The sequence below is a fragment of the Pan paniscus genome, chromosome 5 (assembly GCF_029289425.2).
Source record: "Pan paniscus chromosome 5, NHGRI_mPanPan1-v2.0_pri, whole genome shotgun sequence".
Lineage (NCBI taxonomy): Eukaryota > Metazoa > Chordata > Mammalia > Primates > Hominidae > Pan > Pan paniscus.
Genome location: NC_073254.2, coordinates 149,420,624 through 149,443,379, shown reverse-complemented (window position 1 = coordinate 149,443,379; position 22,756 = coordinate 149,420,624). Strand labels below are relative to the sequence as shown.

General features: G+C 36.3%; 1 protein-coding gene across 1 annotated transcript in view; it reads right to left on the bottom strand.

The window, feature by feature from the left end:
- LAMA2 (laminin subunit alpha 2) overlaps positions 1-22,756 on the bottom strand; it is a 637,137-nt gene that overhangs the window by 70,426 nt on the left and 543,955 nt on the right. Inside the window, exons 42-44 of the mRNA XM_055114116.2 lie at positions 13,349-13,465; positions 11,088-11,270; positions 6,259-6,413 (exon numbers count right to left, since the gene is read on the bottom strand). Of these exons, the coding sequence (XP_054970091.2) occupies positions 6,259-6,413; positions 11,088-11,270; positions 13,349-13,465 (455 nt within the window). The remainder of the gene's footprint in view (positions 1-6,258; positions 6,414-11,087; positions 11,271-13,348; positions 13,466-22,756) is intronic.

The window sequence follows — 22,756 nt, the reverse complement described above, 5'->3', positions numbered from 1 at the left end:
CATCAAAGGGTTACTTTCAGGATAGCAAAATAGTTGCTTGGACTCAGAGAGAATCTGTAACTTTGCTCATTGATAGTGCTCCAGAAGGAGGCAGAGAGAGGGGAAGATGTAAAATCTCTCTTTGCCATTTGTTCAAATGCCCTCTTGGCCTTCACTAGCAGTGAATTTCCATTTTTTCATTTCTTCTAGCATTTTGTGCTACTCATGTAATTTGCACATTTGGAAGAAAACTAACTAGCATCATCATTACCTCCATGAAAGGGCTGTGCAGACTCCCAACAAGATAGCCTAGAAACCAAAATAGCCTCCATATGATCATGACACCAGGAGGTGTCTCCAAGAGCCTCATTTGTGTTTGAGTATGGGCAGAACTGTGGCCCTTCTCCAAGGGTCATGCAAGTATACTGCAAAGGTTGGGTGCCAAATTGGTTGGATTCAAAAGAGAAGGCTAAAGAGGGATTTTTGCAATAGGTAAATTCATATAGATTTGAGACCTTCTGGTGATACAGAAGATCTGTTACGTCTCCCACAGACCGCATAAGTCATTTATTTGTTTATTGTTGTTGCCTCACCTGATCTGCTAATCAAATTGTATCTCCATGAAGAGGAAACTGTGTTCTGGAGAGAAACAGGGGCTGTTTCCTCCACCACCCAGAGGAGGGTGACTGCTGGAGTCCTGAGTGTGGTGGCCTGGGGCTGGACATTCCAGGAAGCCTACTGCTTATACCACTTTCTTATTCTTGCCTTCCCCAAAAAGGTGGGGCCAGCCTGCCAACTGCTGGGTGCAGGACTCAGGGCCAACTATGGTCCTCAGAGTGTTTGTTCTGTGTCCTAGGGAGACAGTCTTCTGGATAGGGTGGTTTTCAGTTGGGAAGTTAGTTCCTGCTTCACAAATCATGGAATTTCCCTTCTACATACAGTGTTGAGAGTAGGTGAGTGAAAATGAATTGCAAAACAATGGAGGTAGGAAATGTACAATTTTTACTTGGATGTTAATATGGCAAAGCAGATGAGCAATGGGACTTGGCAAAGGGTGTTCTGTGATACAATGGCAGCTATACCAAGGGTCATCCAAGGGATTAGAGATAAAAAGAGAGAAGCAAGAGAAAGACAGCACAGTAGAGGGCAGGTGGGAAAAATATGGTCTTCAGATATTTTTAATGTTCAGGAAAGGGTGTCAGATATAGTGATTTTTTAGCAAGTTGCTGAAAGTGAACCAAAATCATTATCAGAGAAGACCTTGGCATTGAGAAAATTTAATATCTGAGGCAGGCTATAAGTACCATTGACATCATAAGAGGATCAAAGTGAACAAGAAATCAAGATCTGACTGGAATTCATGAGTAGAACTGAATAGCATAGTGCGTTATCCCTGGCAGACAATCATATCCAATTCCGAATGGGGCTGAATTAGTAGTCAAAGCGACTGTATGTAGCTTACTTCATTTTTATTTAATAAATGCTTTATAGCTTGGCCCTATGGCTGTATTATGGCTAGTTTAATTCCTAATAAATCAGTTTTGTTTAAAAAACACAATGGAGGCTGGGTGTGATGGCTCACATCTGTAATCCCAGCACTTCGGGAGGCTGAGATGGGTGGATCATGAGGTCAGGAGATCCAGACCATCCTGGCCAACATGGTGAAACCCTGTCTCTACTAAAAATACAAAAATTAGCTGGCCATGGTGGTGGCATGTGCCTGTAGTCCCAGCTACTCAGGAGGCTGAGTCAGGGGAATTGCTTGAACCCAAGAGGCAGAGGTTGCAGTGAGCTGAGATCGTGCCACTGTACTCCAGCCTGGGTGACAGAGTGAGACTCCATGTCAAAACAAAACAAAACAAAACAAAACAAACAACACAATTGAATAATATCCCTCAGTTATTATTTAGAGAAGAGATGACTCAATATAAATGTAATATGTGATCATTTGGTCACAGAATGAATTTCAGTCATTGCTTAGGTAAGCCTGGTAAAAAAAAACGGGATTCCATGATTAGTGTGTTGAAAAGGGGGTTGCCAAAGTGTAACAGACAGAGCCGGGTGCAGTGGCTCACGCCTGTAATCCCAGCATTTTGGGAGGCCAAGGCAGGCGGATCACGAGGTCAAGAGATTGAGACAATCCTGGCCAACATGGTGAAGCCCTGTATCAACTAAAAATACAAAAACAATTAGCTGGGCGTGGTGACATGTGCCTGTAGTCCCAGCTACTCAGGAGGCTGAGGCAGGAGAATTGCTTAAACCTGGGAGGCGGAGGCTGCAGTGAGCTGAGATTGCTCCACTGCACTCCAGCCTGGCCACAGAGTGAGATTCCATCTCAAAAAAAAAAAAAAAAAAAAAAAAAAAAAAGTGTAGCAGACAGAGCAGCAGCACTAAAATCTAACTGCTCTGAGAACTCCAAGTCTAAGAGAGAAGCCATTTTAAAACTGAGTATCTAATGTCACTAGAGGTTACAACCAATCTATTGTATAGAATACATATCTAACAAATACGATTCTTGAAGCAAAATGATGTTGTTATACCCAATATGCCGGCAATTAATCCTACAGAGTAACTGCTATGGTTTGAATGTGTCCAACAAAATTCATGTGCTTGAAATTTAATCCTCAGTGCAACAGTGTTGGGAGGGGGGCCTTTTGGGAAGTGTTTCGGTCATGAAGGCTCTGTCTTCATGAATGAATTGATGCCACTATTAAAAAGGCTTACAGGGGTGAGAGCTCTCTCTCTCTTGCTCTTCTGCCATGTGAGGGCACAATGTTCCTCCTCTCCTGAGCATTCAAAGTGCCATCTTGGAAGCACAAAAACAGGTCCCTAACCTGCCAGCACCTTGATCTTGGACTTCCCAGTCTCCAGAACTGTGAGAATAAATTTCTTTTCTTTATAAATTACCCAGTCTGTAATACTCTGTCACAGCAGCATGAAGTGGACTAGACAGTAATCTATTGCCCAGCTCTCACACATTCATATAGAAAATACTCTTGGATTACCTGCTTTCTGTTTTCCGGTTTTGAATATACTCTCAGAAACTGAAACATTCACTTAGCCCAAACTGTTGACAGCCAGTACATAATCAGTAGTCTTTTCCTTTTGAATACTTTGTATTTTGATTTCCAATTATAGGTATTTCTTTTAACCAACTTAAAACAGGTAAATCAAAATACTGTATCTCTAGAAGAAATCAGGTAAATCAAAATACTATATCTCTAGAAGAAATCTTTAGGATATGTCACTCTTGTAAGAGGAAAGAAATTTCTGAAATTCAAACATCCTTTTAGAATGTTTGGCTCTATCAATTATTGTTATTTCTAATGCAGATCCTTAGTAAGACATCTAAAGAAAAATCACTAAGCATTAAGTATCTTTAAGGCATTTCAATAATGCAACATTATTTACCAGTTAATCATCATGAACTCAAACATTATTGAGTATCCCATTATTATATCTATTGGATTTTCACTGCATTTTTCATCCAGTAAGTAGGTCATTCATTTAAAGGAGTATCAGCCCCTCAATTTCAGAATCAACAAACCCAGAGAAAGCTACTTTAAAATAAATGTCTTTAATGTTTTGGTCATGTCAAGTATGTGTTAAGGTCATATCCAGATATCCATATTTACAAATCAGAAAATGTAATATTCATTTAGTACAAAACTCATTTGGAAAAAAATTGGCTACTTGCATATTTCTAACGTCTTACAAAAAATAAGGCATTGTGTTGTAATTCCATTTCCAAAACTGATTGGGAATTTCTTCGAAATGCATGGACAATGATTACTTTTTCTTAACGTTACTTTTGTACCTTTCTTTTTTTCTTTTCTTTTTTTTGGGGGGGGGGGACAGGGTTTCTATCTGCCACCCAGGCTGGAGTGCCATGGTGCGAACATGGCTCACTGCAGCCTCATCCTCCGGAGCAAGTGATCCTCCCACCTCATCTCCCCAAGTAGCTGGGACTATAGGCATGTACCATGCCCAGGTAATTTTTCAATTTTTTGTAGAGATGTGGTTTTGTGACATGGCCCAGGCTGGTCTCAAAGTCCTGAGTTCATGCAATCTGCCTGCCTCAGCCTCCCAAGTGTTGGGATGACAGGCGTGAGCCACCATGCCCAGCCTATACTTTTCTTTTATTTTGTACTTTAAGACAGGTTTTATATGCTTACATGTCTGAATTTCACCGTTTTGTGAGGAGGGGAAAAGCACTCAGAAATCTTTACAATGAAGAAATAATAAAAATGTCTAGATTTCTCCACTTGATGACTAAGTCAGAAAATGTGGCTAAATGTGAGATTCACAAAATAATATTTACTCTTATTGCTTCTTCCAAGTTAACATTGCAAAATATAGGAGTGTACATCACGTTCTTCTTTTCTCTTGCCACAGCTATAGTTGGGTCCTTCATTCTTCTTTCTTTCATCTACCCCATACACTGCTTCTGGATTTATATTTAAAAAGCACAGCTCTGATTATACTGTGTTCCATGCTCAAAGCTTTCAGCTTATCCTATCCAGTGAGGCTTATCCCAAGTACCAGTGTTGTTAAATGAAATTGCTTAACTGATTATTGAAGGCCTGACAAGACCTGGCCTCTGTTGATCTTTCTGGTTATGTGTTTCCTTTATCAATTACTCTGGGCAAACTGGACTTCTTTTTCCTAAATGGACCCTAAAACTTCCTTCTCCCACTGCCTTGGTTTAAGTCATTCCCTCTTCTCAGAATACTCTCCCTGTTATCTGACTCCACCCCCAACTCCCCAGCACTATCCCACCTCAATGCCTGGCTCAAATCCTTCCCTTCAGGAAATCTTCAGGCCCTACTAGAGGTGATTGTTCTCTCTAGAACTTTTATGTCACTTCTCACAGCTTCTATAATGTGGCATAACATTCTGCATTGTGTGACAAGGTATGTGTACATATTTTATTTTCCCTACTATTTTATAAACTTTGTGAGTGAAAGAACTCCTTTATTCGTCTTTGTGTACCTTACAGAAAGTAACACTGAACATAGTAGAGGCTTTTTCCATGTTGGCTAAATCTTACATAAAACTTCAAACCTTGAAGTAACATCTGGTTTCTTTTAATCTTGTGCTTTACATACATAATGATCACATGTCAACGATACTGCCTGGCTTTCATATTCTAGCTGAATATATGTTTTCTCAGATCTTTTCACTGATTTACTACTCTGATCTTATGTAACATCATCTTCACTAATCTTTTTGTTGTTTTCTAGGTTTTTTTTTCAGTCAGTCGTGAATTCCTTTTCAATATTCACCTTGAACTTACTGTCTTGGAGTTGTTTAGAAGTGTTAGATGTGAATAAAGAGGAAAAAGAATATGCTGTTACTGGAGCATCGTATTCTTAAATACTACTAAAAATATAAATTGATGGACTAAGAAAGGGCTTTTCTGATCATCCTAGTTCCAAAGTTGTTCAAAAAACAGAATTTGTGACATGGAAAACTGAGGTATCTAAAAAGGTTTGAGTTCAAGCCTGAAAACAAGAAAACTGCCCTTCCTTTCTTTCTTTCTACCACCCCTCCCCTCGCCACCCCTCCCCTCGCCTCCCCTCCCCTCTCCTCCCCTTCCCTTACTTCCTTCCTTTGACTAAAGTTTCACGTTGGCACTTAGCAACTCTGCCCTGGCTCATTAGCATGCTACCTTCTAGAAAGCTCTGTCTCTATCCTAGTAAACTTCTAATTGGGTAAGTAAAGAGCAAAATTTTGAGACAAATCAGCTATTTCCTATCTACTCCAAAACAAAAAATAAATGTAAAAAGTATAACCAAAGCCATTTTTATTGTTGTTTATACCAGACAAAAGAATATATATGTAAAATGTTTGTTTCTCTTTGCTCTTATTCTGTATATTGTTACTTCATTCCTGCCATAACCCCATTAGTTGGCCTTTTTTTTGGTTTGTTTTTAGCAAGAGGAAGGTACTCTCATCCATGGCTTTTTAGTATACAATAATAAGGTTTTCTTTCTTGCTATTTGTATTATTCTATGCAAATAATAATAGAATATACCAGAATTCCCAGTTTTAAAACAATAAGTGGTGATTATCATTCTCATGAAATGTCTTTTGAAATTTACAAACAAAACAAAACTAACCTCTCCCCCACTCCAACCCCTCCTACCCCAAATCGCTTCAAGTTAAAGGAAAAGGACCCAAGATCATTCAACGGGGAATCCTGGGGAAAGACATTCCCTCTATGAATAATCCAACAATTACAATCAGTTACTGATACTGACGATAAAAAGAACTTACAGAATTGGCTTGTTTCCGAGCTTGGTTTATCAATTCCTTTATCTCAGAGATGTTTTTCTTTAGGTTATCCTCAAGTTCCTTGATGGGTTTGAGTTTATCTATTAGCCGGTCAGCTTCCTGTTCTAAATTTTTGACAGTGGCATCTGCATCGGCAACTGCATAGAACAAAATTAGTGTGCACGTATATGCATGCACACATGTGCACACACAGAATTAGAATAGCAGTATGCTTAACCAAACAATTTCATCTTATTAACGTGACAAAGCATGGCCATAACAGCTAAAGCAAAATGTGTGATGGCAAATGTCAATATTTTAGTTGAGACTCAAGCAGGCCAGGGGAATAGATGTTAGGACAGAGGGCCACCACTTTTTCTTTTTGATTAAGGTAAAAATTAGCATTGAAGGTAGAGAATATGAAGAACTTAATTCAATGCTTAATTTCTAACTTCAGCCAAAAAGTTAACCTTTACAGAATAGAACTTTAGTCACAGAAGCAAGGAAATGAAAGCATCTTTAAAATGTCACCTAGTCTGTCCAAGCCAGAACTGTATTTAAATCAGGGTTTTTACACAAAATTGGTTTTCTTTCTTTTTCTCACCGTCTTTTTTTGCACATCTTAAAGAGAGAAGCTATCAAAATGTCTTTTGAAGAACATTTTGATGTTGAAAAACCCTTAGACTAAAGGCCTATATTTAATTAAATCTTTCATGGTGCAGTTCAATTTCATTTTGAAGAATAGTTGATTACCCTGTGTTATATATTAGGTTGACCTATATTAAACAGCTGTTTTTGTAGGTTAAAAAAAAATAAAGGGTTACATATTGGCAATTTCAAAGTTTCAACCCTAAAATAGTTGAAGGTCATCACTGATCCATAGACTTTCAGTATGTGCTTTTCAAGGGAGGGCCTATGTCACGTGGTAAACCACTTATTCTATTGCTGGGATGCTGGCAGTCTCATCCACACTATGTCATTTATTATCTGATTAAGTGTGTATTGTTCAACTTTCTGTCATTGTGACTCTGATGAAAAAGTTAAACTGCTTAAGGTTCAAGGCTACATGCTGTGTTAGACTCTGAATGATCTGCTTTGCGGCTGACATACAACCACTGAGAACTAACCCTCAGGAACGAATCACATGCTCAAAGGGAAGTAAATTATCATTTTTTTAAAATTAGGTTTTAAAGTAGGTATTTTGAACTCCTACTCATAAGTATGACTTATGCTGTTAGCGGCATTTAAAAAGAACATAGGTCTATTATTAAATTTAACTAATAGATTTGCTATATCAAGAACTGAGTGCAGTATTTTCTTCCTGAAATGCATGTTATCTGGATAGAAATGTTTGTTATATCATCATACAGATAGCATAAACACAGTGATCCCTTTATTTTGTATATTTTAAATAAACCGTTTGTTCATTTTTCCCTTCCTTTAATTCTCCATTGTTATTCTGACATTCTACAAATTATTCTAAAACTGAGGCAAAATGATTTAGATTTAGATTAATGAGAAAGAGCAAAAGTAGTTAAAGACTACTTAGACTTAGGCAAATTACAGACCCTTTTATTCACAAGTTCTCGGAAGTTTTTGCCAAATGTTTCAAAATGGAACTTGGAAGTTCCTCTTCTCCCCTCTTTTTCCTCTATTCTCTGGAGCAGTTGAAGTTTTTCCAAGTAATCTCTTATGTGTTAAATTTCCTCCCTTGTCTAGTGATACCTCTTTTAGAGCTTTGCCTATTTGTCCTTTATTTTTCTTGATGAAACTTGACAATCACTTAATTTTTAATCTATATTCCTAAGGAGTCACCTTTTTGATTTATCAGGTCTATTATTTTCTGTCTTCAAATTCATTAATTTTTCCATCTTTTTCATTCTTTAAGTTAACTCTGCTTTTTCTAAAGTCAGCAAAGTTGATTGTTTAGAATTGTTATTTCAATGATGGTTTAGTAATGTAGTTGCTCTCATTTTCCACTGAGGACACTCTTGGTCATATTTTTCAAATAGTGATATATTAAATTTTGTTATTCTTGTTATTATTTTTTTGTAGCTATTTTTTCAGTTTTATCTTGACTTTCAATTTAAACTGTGGGATGTTTAAGAGAGAACATTTTGATATCCCAGTAGTTGCTCATTTGTTAAGACCTAGTTTTATTATGTGTTTCTCCAAATATAATTCTACAGAAGTTGAGAATAATTACAAGGAGAGGAAAAAGTGAGCTTCAGGGGGTAAAAACAACAACAATGTAGACCTAATCTATTTTAATCCTCTTGCAATTAAGTCATTCGTGTGTCGGGGTGAATTTGTGTTATCAGAAACAGCATAATCTAGTTAATTCTATAGAGAAATTCAGTTTTCCACTTTTATGTGGCTATCATACAGATATTTCACTCATTTTTCCTTTTTGTAGAGATAGAGTCTTGCTGTTTCCCAGGCTGATCTCAAACTTCTGGCCTCAAGTGATCCTCCCACCTTGACCTCCCAAATTTCTGGGGTTAGAGTATGAGCCACCTCGCCTGACCAAACTTTTTATAACACTATTAAAAACATTTTATATCACCTTTGTCCACATATGACCTTTTTATAAAGGAAGATTCCTTTTACGTATCTACCATTAATACTGCAACAGTGGAAAGAATAGCTACGCAATGTTTAAAGCAAAACCAAAATATAGTACATGCAAAGCTGAAACTTTTTGCAATAGGCAATGAAGCATGAGCGTTACTAAAAGGTATATAAGTAAACATATACATACTGATTTCTGCAGGCAATTTCACATGGAAGCAAAACAAAAAAAATTAGAAATTCATGAGGAAGTATTTTCTGTAAATATTATAAAGTAGTGACTAAAAAATGGTATTTTTCATAACAGGTACTAATTATAAATGCACCCCATTTTAACTCAAGCAATTGTTATCAAATAAAAGTACACAAAATATATAATTTACTGGCCACTATTTGTATTTTAAAAATTATTTCTATGTTTTAGTAAGATAGAAAACAGACCCAATTTAATTAATATTTACAGATAATTAACTATTTCTCATACTAGAGGATAGGATTAAAACAGAGATACGATAAAAGGCCACTACCAGTTGAGAATCAATCTAAAATAGAATGGAATTCTTTTGGAGGGTGGAGAGCAGGAGGAGGGAGAGGGTCAGGAAAAATAACTAATGGGTACTAGGCTTAATACATGCGTGATGAAATAAATAATTCATAAAACAAACCCCCATGACACAGGTTTACCTATGTAACAAACCTGCACTTATACGCCTGAACTTAAAATAAAAGTTAAAAATATATCTTAAATTATGAAGTAAGCAGCAGAGATAGTAATATTTGATTAAAATTTTGTTTTCATTCATTTTTAGTGGGAATATTGTGATTTGGCATAAATCATAAGAAGTTATTATGTAAACTTTGAGCTACAAGAGAAGCCATTTCTGGGCTTACATTAAAAAATTTTAAAAAATGTTTTTATCTCCCCTTTTTCACCCTGGCTCTGAAGTTTATGTTATATGTGTTTGTACTCTTCCTTGCTCATGAAGGAGTCATATTAATAATGTCTATTATATCATAGCATCCATAGGATTTGATTTGAGGCTAGGATGCTGAAATCAGGCTCCATTCCCCACTCAAACAGCATTTGAATTGTATGGCATATAATACCAATTACAGTGCTTTTGTTTTTATACTCCAAATATTTTGATACCCCCCAAAAAATGTTGGCATATAAAGAGGGCTAGTCTCTTGAAAGTGAAAAGCACAAATTACCCAAGCATCTCCTTTGGTGAAACCATGTAACAAGGGTACCAAGATAACCCCCCTTTTTTTTTTTTGAGACAGCATCTCAATCTGCCACCCAGGCTGGAGTGCAGTGGCGTGATCACAGCTCACTGCAGCCTCACCCTTCTGGGTTCAAGGGATCCTCCAGCCTCAGACTCCCAAGTGGCTGGGAACACAGGTGCAATGTCACTACCATGCCTGGCTATTTTTTAAATTTTTTGTAAAGATGGGGTCTTGCTATGGTGCCCAGGCTGGTCTCGAATTCCTAGGCTCAAGTGATCCTCTCGCCTCAGGCTCCCAAAGTGCAAAGATTACAGGTGTTAACCACTGTACCTGGCCCAATATAGCCTTGTATCATTTGACGGAAAAGGAAAAATGCATTTTAAAATCTTAATATTTTGACTATATTTAACTAATAATATAAATTATGATATTTTCTCTCAGGTTTTCTCAGTAAATCCTTAAGTCAATATAATTTTATACAATATATAAGAGATGTGAATAGTCTTTAGAAACTAGATAAACGCTTTATTTTTATTTCCCAGAAATGTGACATAACTGGAATCTAAATAATAAAATATCAAGATTTTCAAATTTTAATGCATTTCAAGTTGATATCATTTTCATATCCTGTTCTAACAAGTCTGTTCATGAACGTGCCCCTTAACCTCTATGTTCCATGACACTTCGCCAGTTCTGAGGATATAATTACCCAAGTACAACTGTGTTTTTAATTACACACACGGATTAAAAAGTGTTTTGCATCTCTCTGCTGAATGTTAGGCACACCTTGAGAATTCCTAATCTCTTCTCAACTGGAAAAATTTCAGAGGAAAAAAGCACTGGGGCAGAGCTAGAAGACTTGGATTCTAGCTTTGGAACTGCATGACACTCGATTTCTGAGGCCAATCTATAAAAGAAGGAAGGCAGACTACACCACCGTGAGGGTCTTTCCAACTCGAGCATTTACAGGTCTGGGATACTTTTACAGTGAGAGGAAATAAATGACATCATCACAATGAAAAAGGAGATCTTACTGTTCTTGGAAGGATCTTTAACCACAGCATTCGTTTTGGCGACGCTGTCTGCTAGTTTATTGTAATTCTTCTTCAGGCCATCGAGGTTCTGGTGGAGCTCTTTAATCTGTGCCAGTACATCTTTAGCTGTGTCGTTGGCTTGTCTGGCTTTGTCCTTAACAGCTTGCAGTTTAGCAGCTGTATCTGTCAGCAGATGAGGGCATGAAAAACAAAACAAAGGGTCTGGAGTTAGTGGCTTAATCCATGCTTGACAAAGCGAGGCTGTGGCTGGCTGACCTCGGACACATTTACAAAGGGAAAAGGCTGAACTTTGTCTCATTCAGGTGTAGCAAATGAAGCAAATTTTTTTAGGTAAATTAAATTTTCTCAGGGACTTTTGCTATGAATACCTGATTAGCTCTTAAAGTAGTGACGTGACTATTCTAAATGTTCATTGTATAAGGTCATATTGTGATTTGCTGCTGAACTTATTCACGAGATACATTTATCCACATGAGCTTCATGAAAACGAGGCTTAAGATTTAATCTGCATTTCCAAAGCAGGGCAGGGGTTGGGGTGGGGGTTGGAGGGAAATTAACGTATTTTCATTTTAGGATAGAGAAACATTTTCAGGTATGTTAGGCCATGCATTTGTGTATTTATACTTGTTTTCAGCATTGGAAATTTTCTATATACTTACTACTGAAGAAGTGACATGAAAATCTGAAAAGTTACTCAGGTTTTTAAAGGTTAAAAAAGTAAAAACCACCGAGATTTTAATATTAACTGTGTTGTATAAATATGTGCATTTGTCTCCTGATCCTAATTTGTATATTGTACCTATAGATGACTACTAGTGTGTATAGGTTAGTGGTTAAGATCATAGGCTCTGAAATCAAACTGTGGGGTTTAAGTTTCCTCTGTGCCACTTTTAACAATGGCCTTCAGTATCCTGTGTCTGTTTCTCACCTGTAAAGTGGGGATAATAACAGTATCTTAACTGATGTTAAGTGTTAGTGCTAACTTATGTTATACACAGAAGACAAGTTGTCCTTCTGTGTCAGTAGGTTCTGTATCTGTATGAATACCTAATTAGCTCTTAAAGTAGTGAAGTGACTACTCTGAATGTTACCTATGTTATCTATACTTATGTTATCTATATAACCAATTGATATATATACATATATATATATATATATAAAACCAATTGATGTGAGCAAATGAAGCAAATGTTTTTGCTCCAATTGGTATGAGGATTACATACACTTAACATAAGTATATTAAGTACTCAATAAGTGTTTATAATCTTTGTTGTTATTACATCATGCTTTAACAATATAAAAATAGTAAAAGTAGTATCTTTAAAATAATGTGTGCTTTCAGGAACTAATACCATGCAAAAATTTCCAGCAGTTCTAATAGGTAGAAAGATATTACAGACATGGTTTGACCACTAATGTTTTTGAAAGTTGGAATAGTTAAAGAAATTGAATTTTATCAAGAGAGAATGCAGTGGGCTATCACCTATTACTGCAGGTACTTTAATAAACTGTGCCTTTGTGGTGGTACATCAGTATTTTAGAGAATAGTGTCTATGTGATTTATTCTATTTCACTAATACACGATTTCTTGGGCTGAAACACAAAAGACAATACAGTTGTCCCTCTGTGTCAGTGGGCTCTGTATCTGTAAATTCAACCAATCTTGGAGAGTTGGCTATTTGGATATTTAGGGGGAAAAAATGGTTGTGTCTGTACTGAACATGGACAAACTTTTTTCTTGTCATTATTTCCTAAACAATACACTGTAAGAATTTACATAGCATTTACATTATATTAGGTATTATAAATAATCTAGGGATTAAAGTATATGGGAGGCTATGCATAGGTTATATGCAAATACTATGCCATTTTATAAAAGGAACTTGAGTATTCAAGAATTTTGATATCTGTGGGCGGGGGGGGGGGGGGGGTGGGTCCTGGAACCAATCCCCTGCCAATACTGAAGGATGAGTTTTATAATAATAAGATGTCTATATCTTCCTTTCTGTAACACATTCCTAAGGATACTGGCTAAAGGCAATAAAAGATAAAAAAATACCATAATGCAAAGTATGGTTTAGTTTCTCATTCTCATAAAGAAGAATTCATAAGTAAGAAAACCAGTATCTAATTTCCAGATAATAGTACCAGAATAATCTTAGAAAAAAACGGTAAAAGTTAACAACAGTCTTCAAAACTTCAGGTCAACTGACACAGTTGGTAGTGTCCTGAATGCTTACCATTTGGAATAGCTGATAACTTTCCCAAAGTGTCATTCAAAGCTCTCAAGAGATCCCCATTTCTAGCATCAGCATTTTCTATCCTGGTTTTTAAGCCATTTAGATGGTCTTCATTTTCTGCGAATAAAAAACAATAAAAAGGATTAAATAAGTTTTATCATCCCTGAGTTTATACTTGGATGCGCAATTTCAGGTTATTTTAATATAAAATTAATTAAAAGCAAGAAAATGTGTTTAATTTATTGGCATCTATACATAAATATATTTCCAATCATATTTTAAAAATATGTGTTTTTATTATCATGGAATTATTGGATGCTTCTACATGTTGAACAATGACATTTTCTTCTTGGTATCTGATCTTTATCTGACTTAATTTGATATCTTCCTATAGAGAAGAAACCTCCAAAGAATTAGTCTTTTATTCCATTTGTAATTATGCCCTTTTGTTATCACTCCCATTGATTCCATTTATTTAAAAACTTTTATTACCAAAATGAATCATTGGATTAGATTTTCAAAATCTCAGATATGATTGTTTAGCAGAATCCTCCAACTTCAGTATAATAATATTTGTTAATATTTATTTGGACAAAAATACACATTAAAGAAATGGAAAAACAACTTTTAGCACATATCTGATAATAGTCATTTTTCTCATAAAGAAAACAATATTTTTACAAATTGGGTCCAATCAACTTTATATAGATTTTTTTCTCTTGATACTTTAGCAATGTTATCTTTAATATTCAAAAATGCCATTTGCTAGAGATAATTTAATATTACATATATAAGTTTTCTAGCTGCTTCCCATTAGTTTTTAATATTCTCTAAACTTTAGATTAATTTATATTGCAATAGTAACTAAGCAGTTTAAATTCGAGTACAACAATATAAAGAGTAAAATTTGAAATCATTAAGGGGAAAGAAAATAAAGATCCAATCTGTTGATATAAGTTTAGAAATCTTACTCAGGTATGCATTAAACTGCAAATATATCTTAAGACTGAAATGGAGTTCATCTGTTTTCTTTTTCTTACATCATTTATTAGTGAAAATTCAAATTGAAAAAACAAAATATGAAAAATCCTATACTTCCCACAGTATTATTTACCTCTCTTGACTGGATACAACATCTCATTTTTTAGGTAAATTTTTAATAGTTTCTTATGCCATAAAAATTGTTTTGGGACATGTGTACTAATTGTTTAAATTAGCTCCACAGAAATGCAACATGTAAATACAAGACAGAGTCCCCAAGTAAGGAGGACCACTGAGAAAGGACCAAGAAAGAGAAGGTGTTCTAGTCCCTCCTGGATAGGATGGACCAGTATTTATTAAGAGTAATGCCTGACAAGCACTGAATGTGTATGTTACACACATTTAGTGTTCTTCAGTTTCTGTGGGTTGTTTTACTTAATCCTTACAATAACATTGATGTATGATGTATATGATGATGTGTATACTACTACTATCTCCAATTTACAAATGAGGAAATTGAGACTTAGAGAAGTTGAGTAAATTTCCTAAGCTTGCATGGTTAATAAATGGCAGTGGTGGTATTCAAATCCACATAGTCTCATTCCATAAACAATGCTAACTACTGCATTCTACCAGGGATTGATAGTCAAAACTAGGGATTAGTAGAGCATTTTGGGTAGCAATGCTCCTCCCACCATCACCCTCAACCTTTTCTTCCTGTCCTCCTCCTTTCCTTTGTCTTCCTCTCATTTTCTCCTTTGTTGTCTTAAAGAAATTGGTCACAGTTACAGAAATCAGAGAAACCTCACCTAAGCAACATATATAACCAAGTTGTAATTATTCAGAGTGGAATAGCATTGTCTATGTGCAAAACTGGCAGGCAAATATGCAAAGTGTTCCATATTTTTAAGCATAATGAGGAAAATATAAGAATACATAGTTCACAATAAAATAAACATACATAATCAATTATGAAATTCTTAAAAAGCACTCAAGATTATCATAAACAACTGTAAAACTAAGCAACAGTAAGATGTCATTTCTTATTTTTGAGATTGGGGAAAATTAAATGTATGATAATGCCATGTGTTCACAAGAGTGCTAGTGGAAGTGCAGATTGATTCCATTGTTTGAAGAGCAAGTTAATAAGTTTATTAGAATTTTAAATAGACATGTATTTGGTTTGGCAATTCTACTGATAGAAATTTACCCTTCAATATACCTGTAAAAGATTTATCTTTGGGGATACTCATTAGCTCTTCATTTGTAATAAAAAAAAAGGAGGGGGGAATAAAAATACCCTAATAAGATTAAAGTACTGTTTATATCCACACAGCATGTTCATACAATGGTACAGGTGCAATCTATAAAAAGAAGTAGATGAGCGGATGTGGATGTGAAATAAACCTTAAGACCTTTCCATGAAAATAAGCAAGATGCACCATATATATGCTGACACATATACAAGCATTTGGCATGGTAGGGGCTGGTGGGAGCTGGGTAGAGAAGAACATGCCAAAAACCTTTACAGTAATTAATAGTGAGTAGAAACTGGGAATTAATGAGGCAGTTAATAGTGCCGTGAGGGACAATGTACTAAAACTTCTCATTTTATACCTGGTTGTGCTGGCTAAATTGCTTTCTGTGTGCATATATTTCTGTTTTTCAATGTTTTAAAAAACTTAAACCACCTAACTGGGGAAGAATGTTATTTGCTATCTTCATGTTATTTGTCAACACCAAGACTGATTTTCATCACTTTCCTGGTACCCAGAGAAGGCAGGTGGGAGAGAATACGCCCCAAAGAATAGAGCTACAGCAGTCTTGATTTGACTGTGTGCACACCCCTCTCAGAGGTTGTGCATGTGGCTCATTAGAGGAACTGTGCAGGCCATGGGCAGCTGGAGAACTATCCTCATCTTTGTTGGCCTGCATCTGTGAAGAATAGCAAAGGGAAAGGTGGATAGATGGAGGATTCTGAACTATCGGTGTCTGGATGTGAAGAAGAGTACTGGACATATTAATTAATGATTCACTCCATTTCATATAAAGAGTTTTATAGGCAGACACCTTAAACTTCTGTTATACTACGGATTATACTAATATAAGCACATAACATTGTTTAAAGTGTCTGTTGTTAAATTCCAAGCCAAAGACCTGACATCACTGAAAAACAAAGCATAAAATATTCCAGCAAAGCACGGCTCTAAAACATCAATATGTCTAGTTCAGTCACTAATATATTATTATTTTCAATTCTAATCCCACAAAATATACTTTCCAAGTAATTGGATTTTCTCCTCTGTCAATCACAATTCATCTTTCTTATAATACTTCTGTTATTTTTACTGTTTATACTAAAATAAAATCTTTGGATAGGCTACCAAAAGCATACTCTCTGAAATAAAGCCAGTCTGATTATGACAGTGATATCTATACAAATTCTTTGAGAATAAAGGGCTGCTCTTTTGATATTAGCTTGAAAGTCTTCAACACTTAAGAAAATGGAACTGTAGAAATTTCATTTCTTAGCTTCTTGATTGGATTTAGTTTTTAAAATAATGGAGCATTCAAATGTTCTGGCAAGCAAGATATTCATGTATGGTGAGAAAGATCATTAATTTGAAGGGCATCCCTGGGTTTATACCACTTTCTGCATTCTGATAGCAAAATGCTGGCTGAACAACTGGGCCAATTATTCAGAAGACTGACCTGAAGAATATTTTTACTGCTGCCTCTCAAGTTCCAAAGCGCTAATTTTGATTCTCTGCATTTTTTTTTGTACTAGCAAGTTACAATGTGTATATTCCAACCCTGTTCTGATTTTTTTTTAATGTTTCAGCTGCTTGACTCTGATCCTTATTAATTTGCCCTTTCTTACGCTGATCACTTTTTTCTAAAGTAGTTTCTGGAATTTCTTGAACTACATCTAAACATTTTGTAGCTTCGGTGATAGAATTAGATGAGTAGAAGCTATTCAGAGAAGAATTGCAGATTTCAATATGGAACTTACAAAATAATAGCGAGGAAAACCTAGAAAAATAAGCACTCCTGGGCTGATTTTAAATAAAAGACAGAGGAAGCATAGTGTATCCATAACTAAAAGTAAGAAAGAACTCTTGTGATTCAGTTTGAATTGTAACAAGGGTGAAGAAATAGAATTATCGATAGTTAAAAGAAAATCCAACTGAATTTTTTTACTTGTGATTTCTGAAGAATAAGAAGAAGATTTAATTTATAATCCATAGTTATATTTTCTAGATTCCCTCTCCTTATTCCTTCAGCTCTCAAACCCAATAACAGAAGCCTAGTCATTCTATTTTCTCTCTAAAGATCACATCCACCAAAACTCAAAGGCTACACACACATACGTCTTTAAGTCTGGCTCTCCCTTTCTCATCTCCTCCTCATAGAGTAGAAGAAAAATGTGCTAGAATTAGTTTGGCAAAAGCAGGACTCACAATGAGGGAATGGAAGCAGCAGAGTAGCAAGGGTCGACTGGGAACACAATGACAGTGTAATTTTCCTTTGTCACATGCCCATTGAAATGGCACAAGATAGATATATCCAGAATAAAAATCGCAGGGCAGAGTTGCAAGTCACTTGCATTAATAATGAGCAGTTACTCTTGTTTATCATGTTTCTGACATGATGCTAAATATAAATTAGGGCTTAGTTATATTAGAACTAACTATGTACGATCTCAAAATAAAACTGCTACAACAGTATTTCTCTGAAATCTAGTCTGGTACAATGAAATCATTATAGGACACAGAGTTGGAAGATGTGGGCTCAAATGTCATTTCTGTCCCTTTTTACATATGGCAAATAAAGAAAACATCTTCCTTCATGTGACTGATATGAGAAATAAACTGGGAGATGTATGAGAAAGTGCTGGATTTACCATAGGCAGTAAGTAAAAGGTAATACACTGACATTGGTTTGAAAATTGTCCTGGTGTGTTTTACCAGTTTTTATTATAATAATGTTATTTATGACTTTATTTCTTTTTTATTTAAATTACTTGGTCCAGAACCTAAGTTTATTTCCTTTTTATATTTCCTAAGCATATGTATACCTATGATATATTCCTCACTTTTCAACTACATATCGGGATGATTTTTATAAATTTTAATGGAAATGTTTAATTTGACTATTCAAATTCCATCCAGTTGAGTTTCTCAAATGGAATTTTTATTTTTTATTAATATGAATAGGGCACAAATAAATGCCCCGAAAGAATGCCCCATTCACAAGGGTGAAATTCATGGAAATGTGATTACTTTTGAAAGGACCTGGGATTACAGGCATAAGCGACTGTGTTCAGATTTTGGCTTCTTGAGATTTCTAAAGACCCTGTCTCCTAAGTCAACCTAAATACCCAGTGCAGGATCTTGAGACCTGGGTAGGAAAGAAGAGCACCCGAGTGAGGAAGAATAGAAGTTGAAATCTACAACTGTATTTCTCTTCTAGGTCTCCAGCAAATTGATTTGATAAGGTTGCTACACCCAATCTTTGTACTTCTTAGAAAAATCCCTCCAATTTTCTGCATTATGCAGGCAATCATTGAATTTGGTGACAATGATTCGGAACGGTATCATTTCCTGAAACTTTATATTTCTAGCCTTCTTTCATGATTGTTACTCCTGTGCTTCCCTTTCCCTAGTAGCTGTCACAAGTTTGGGATGTGCTGTATATCTGATTACTTATTCTGCACAGACAGACAGACATACTAGAGTGACCACATATGGGAACCTCAGAAATGACTGTTTCACAGGGAGTCAGGTTATGGAGAAACCCTCTTCTGATCTGAAAGTAAGAAATTAGATCTTGTTCGCAATAAGCACCATGCTTGCATATGCTCTTCCTCCCACTAGGGGGTCATAGTAGGAGCTTCAGGAAAGGAGGGAAGGTGTACTTGTCTGGTAGCAGGTTCTGCAAAGATTCAGGATATTGGGATAAAAGGGAGTCCCCTCTGCAGCCAGTGGAATGAAAAACTAAAACCACCAGACATCAACACCCGCATTTGGCTCCTCTAGGACATGGTGACTGTGGGCTTGCAGGCTTGTTTTCTTTTGCCCAGCAAGAAAATTGAGTTTGAATACCTTTAAATAAGACAAATAGTCTTTGGTTTAACACAGGCCCCACCATCCCTTTATGTTACCTGTAAGTCTCTTGAAGGCATTTCTGTTTGTTTCTGGTCTAAATTAACTTACTTGCAAAAAACGCCATAGAATCTCAGACTCTGATTCTGAACACACAACAAAGCCCAGATGAGTTTTTAGCTCTAAGCCCCATTTTTATTGCACAGGCCTCTGTCTCTTGCTGAGATGATATACAGGAGTGTTCTGAATGTTTGTTTCTTGTCCTCTACTCACATGGTGGGGTTGGATATGACAAGCTACGTCTCGCTCTTAGGGATAATCTTTCCAATAGAACCTGCCCCTCTATATTTGCCACTATTTTGCCACTTATTGTTTTTTCTCTAATCGAAGCCCACCCTGGTTTTATTTTTTTATTTCCACCATTCACACTCTAAAGGAGGAATCAAAACTTTGTATGAGGGATCAGCAATTTCACCTGGAAAAGACTGCTTTGTTCTCCAGACCACAGTAGGCCAGGGGACCCAGGCTTAATTTCATCCTTTTAGTCTAAAATTGTGGTCAATAGAGCAGATTTTGCTTGTCTTTTACATGCCTGCTATGGAAAGGCTGATTCAGGCAAAGGGTAATATGCAAATTCAAAAGGAGTATATCTTTAATAATAAAAGGATCCCTTAGTCACAATTGCACTCCTATATTGTACTTTGGTTTAGCAGCACTGCAGTATTCCAGTTTATTCTCTTGTTTTTAAAATATAAAATAATAACACAGAATCTCAACAGGTTAGCATTTGCAAGTGTATTACATCCATGATCTCAGAATCTTCAAGACCCACTTGTCTGAACGGAATGACTGAGTGTTTGGAGGACCACTGTATAGAAGGAAGGCTTCAACTGGTTTGATAAAACTTAATGATTGGAATAATGTTTCATACTGTTCTCTGTGGGGGACAGCACCATATGTCAAGCAATGCATTGATTCATTATTTGGGCTTGGGAATAGATTCTTTTTTTAGTTACGTTTATGAAGAGTCTAATGTTATACATGGATTTTCAACTGTGCAGGGGTCCATGCTCTCCAACCCCTGCATTGGTCAAGGGTTAACTGTAATTATATACCACAGGCTACAGTGCTATGAGACAAACCGCCTCCTTTAAAATGAGCTGTCACAGATCTCCAGGGAATAGGTCTTTTTATTTCCTGTGTTATCTATTTTATAGGTATGTTACCTAGTTTTTTTTTTTTTTTTAGACAGAGTCTCACTCTGTTGCCCAGGCTGAAGTGCAGTGGCGCAATCTCAGCTCACTGTAACCTCCGTCTCCTGGGTTCCAGCAATTCTCCTACCTCAGACTCCCGAGTAGCTGGGATTACAGGCACCCACCACCATGCCCAGCTAATTTTTGCGTTTTTAGTAGAGACAGGGTTTCACCACGCTGGCCATGCTGGTCTCAAACTCCTTACCTCAGGTGATCTGCCCACCTCGGCCTCCCAAAGTGTTAGGATTACAGGTGCGAGCCACCGCACCTGGCCAACATGTTGCCTATTAGTTTTCTAAGTAATTAAATAATTTCATTTATCTTGGGCAAAGACAAAAATTGGGGATAAATTAAGAAGGAAATAAAACTGAAAAGTTAGTCAATATAAGGTAAGATGTATAATTTTAAAATCTTAATATTCTCAAACTTTTAATAAACCAAGGTCTACTTCTTCCTTGCCTCGTACACATTCCATGAGAAAGTGAAGTTGGCATTTTACTGAAAAAAATTCTTTTAAATTTTTATTATTAATTAATTAATTATTTTTTGAGACAGGCTCTCACTCTGTCACCCAGGCTGGAGTGCAATGGAGCGATCTTGGCTCACTGCAACCTCTGCCTCCTGGGCTCAAGTTATTCTCCCACTTCAGCTTCCCAAGTAGCTGAGTAGCTGGAACTACAGGTGCACACCACCACGCCCAGCTAAGTTTTGATTCTTTTTAATTTTTTTTGTATAGACGGGGTTTCACCATGTGGCCCAGGCTGTTCTTGAACTCCTGGGCTCAAATAATCTGCCTGCCTCGGCCTCCCAAAATGCTGGAATTACAGGGCATGAGCCACTGCGCCTGGCCTAAAAAAATTTCTTGTCCATCTGCAAAGTAGTGTTCCTTTACCTGGTGGTACTAATTCATCTTTTCACTCTTTCAGTCATCAATTTGTACCAAGCCTCATATCCATCAACAAAATACTTTTTATCTCCACAAACATTCGATCAGTGCAATGTAGACAGGCTTCAAATCTCAAACTCACACAAGGGCAAATTTACTTTTAACAGATGTATATTCAAAAATTAAAAAGCAAAACAAATTGCTCCTGGCAAGTTCAGATTCCCTCAAGGCAAGGACAGCATAAAAATGGCAGGGAGCAGTACTAAGTCATTCACGACTGAAGCTCACAAACTAACTGAACTGTACTGAATTGAACCAAGCAACAAATTAGAAATATGGAGGGTATACTGGCCTAACCATTTTTATTCCTTCTAACTCCAGGCACCATAGAGAGAGAAATGACTAAATCTCTATTTTAATAGCTGCTGTCAAGAGTTTTGCTCTGTAGGGCCTATTTCAGCAGTTCCTGGTAGTAATATATGGCATTTCCCTGATTAACAGCCATTTTATAACCTCCATAATTGGCCACAAATCAGAGAAATGTCATAATGTAGCAAGAAAACATTCCCATCTCCGTCATAGCCTTGGCTTGGTTTTCTAGAGGAATTATTACTCGAGTAGTTTGTGGGTTTTCATTACTTTAAATAATGTACTACCTGAACTACAAAAAAAAGAAATTTAAACTAACGAACATTTCTGTCTCCTAACCCTTCCTACAATGCTTGTCTTCAGATTTCTTTTTCTCTTGGAAAAACAATGCCTGAAAATAAAATTCTTTCTTCATTTTTATAATACCAGTGTTTGTGGGGAAATAGAGGCGAGGGCACGGCCCTGGTATTATTAAAATCTTAAAGACAGGATTGGTTCTTGCACTTGCATGAATCACCTCGCTCCCTTCCTCCCTATTCCCAGCCTTGGGCAAGGGTATGAGATAGGAAGGAGTGACCGCAAAGTCATGGGATTGAGTCCATTTGTCCAATAGGAACACAGGTTTTGGCTTTTTATAGTCATTCTTCAGATTGTAATAAGAGGTACCTGCTGAGCAGAATTATGTGTGTAGGGAGTTTTATTTCACCTGTAATACACAGCCTGAAGAATTGTACTATTAAAATTTTACTTATAATCGAGATAGAACTTGTAATTCCATATCAGCTTCTACTGAGACCAAAACATGCCAAATATA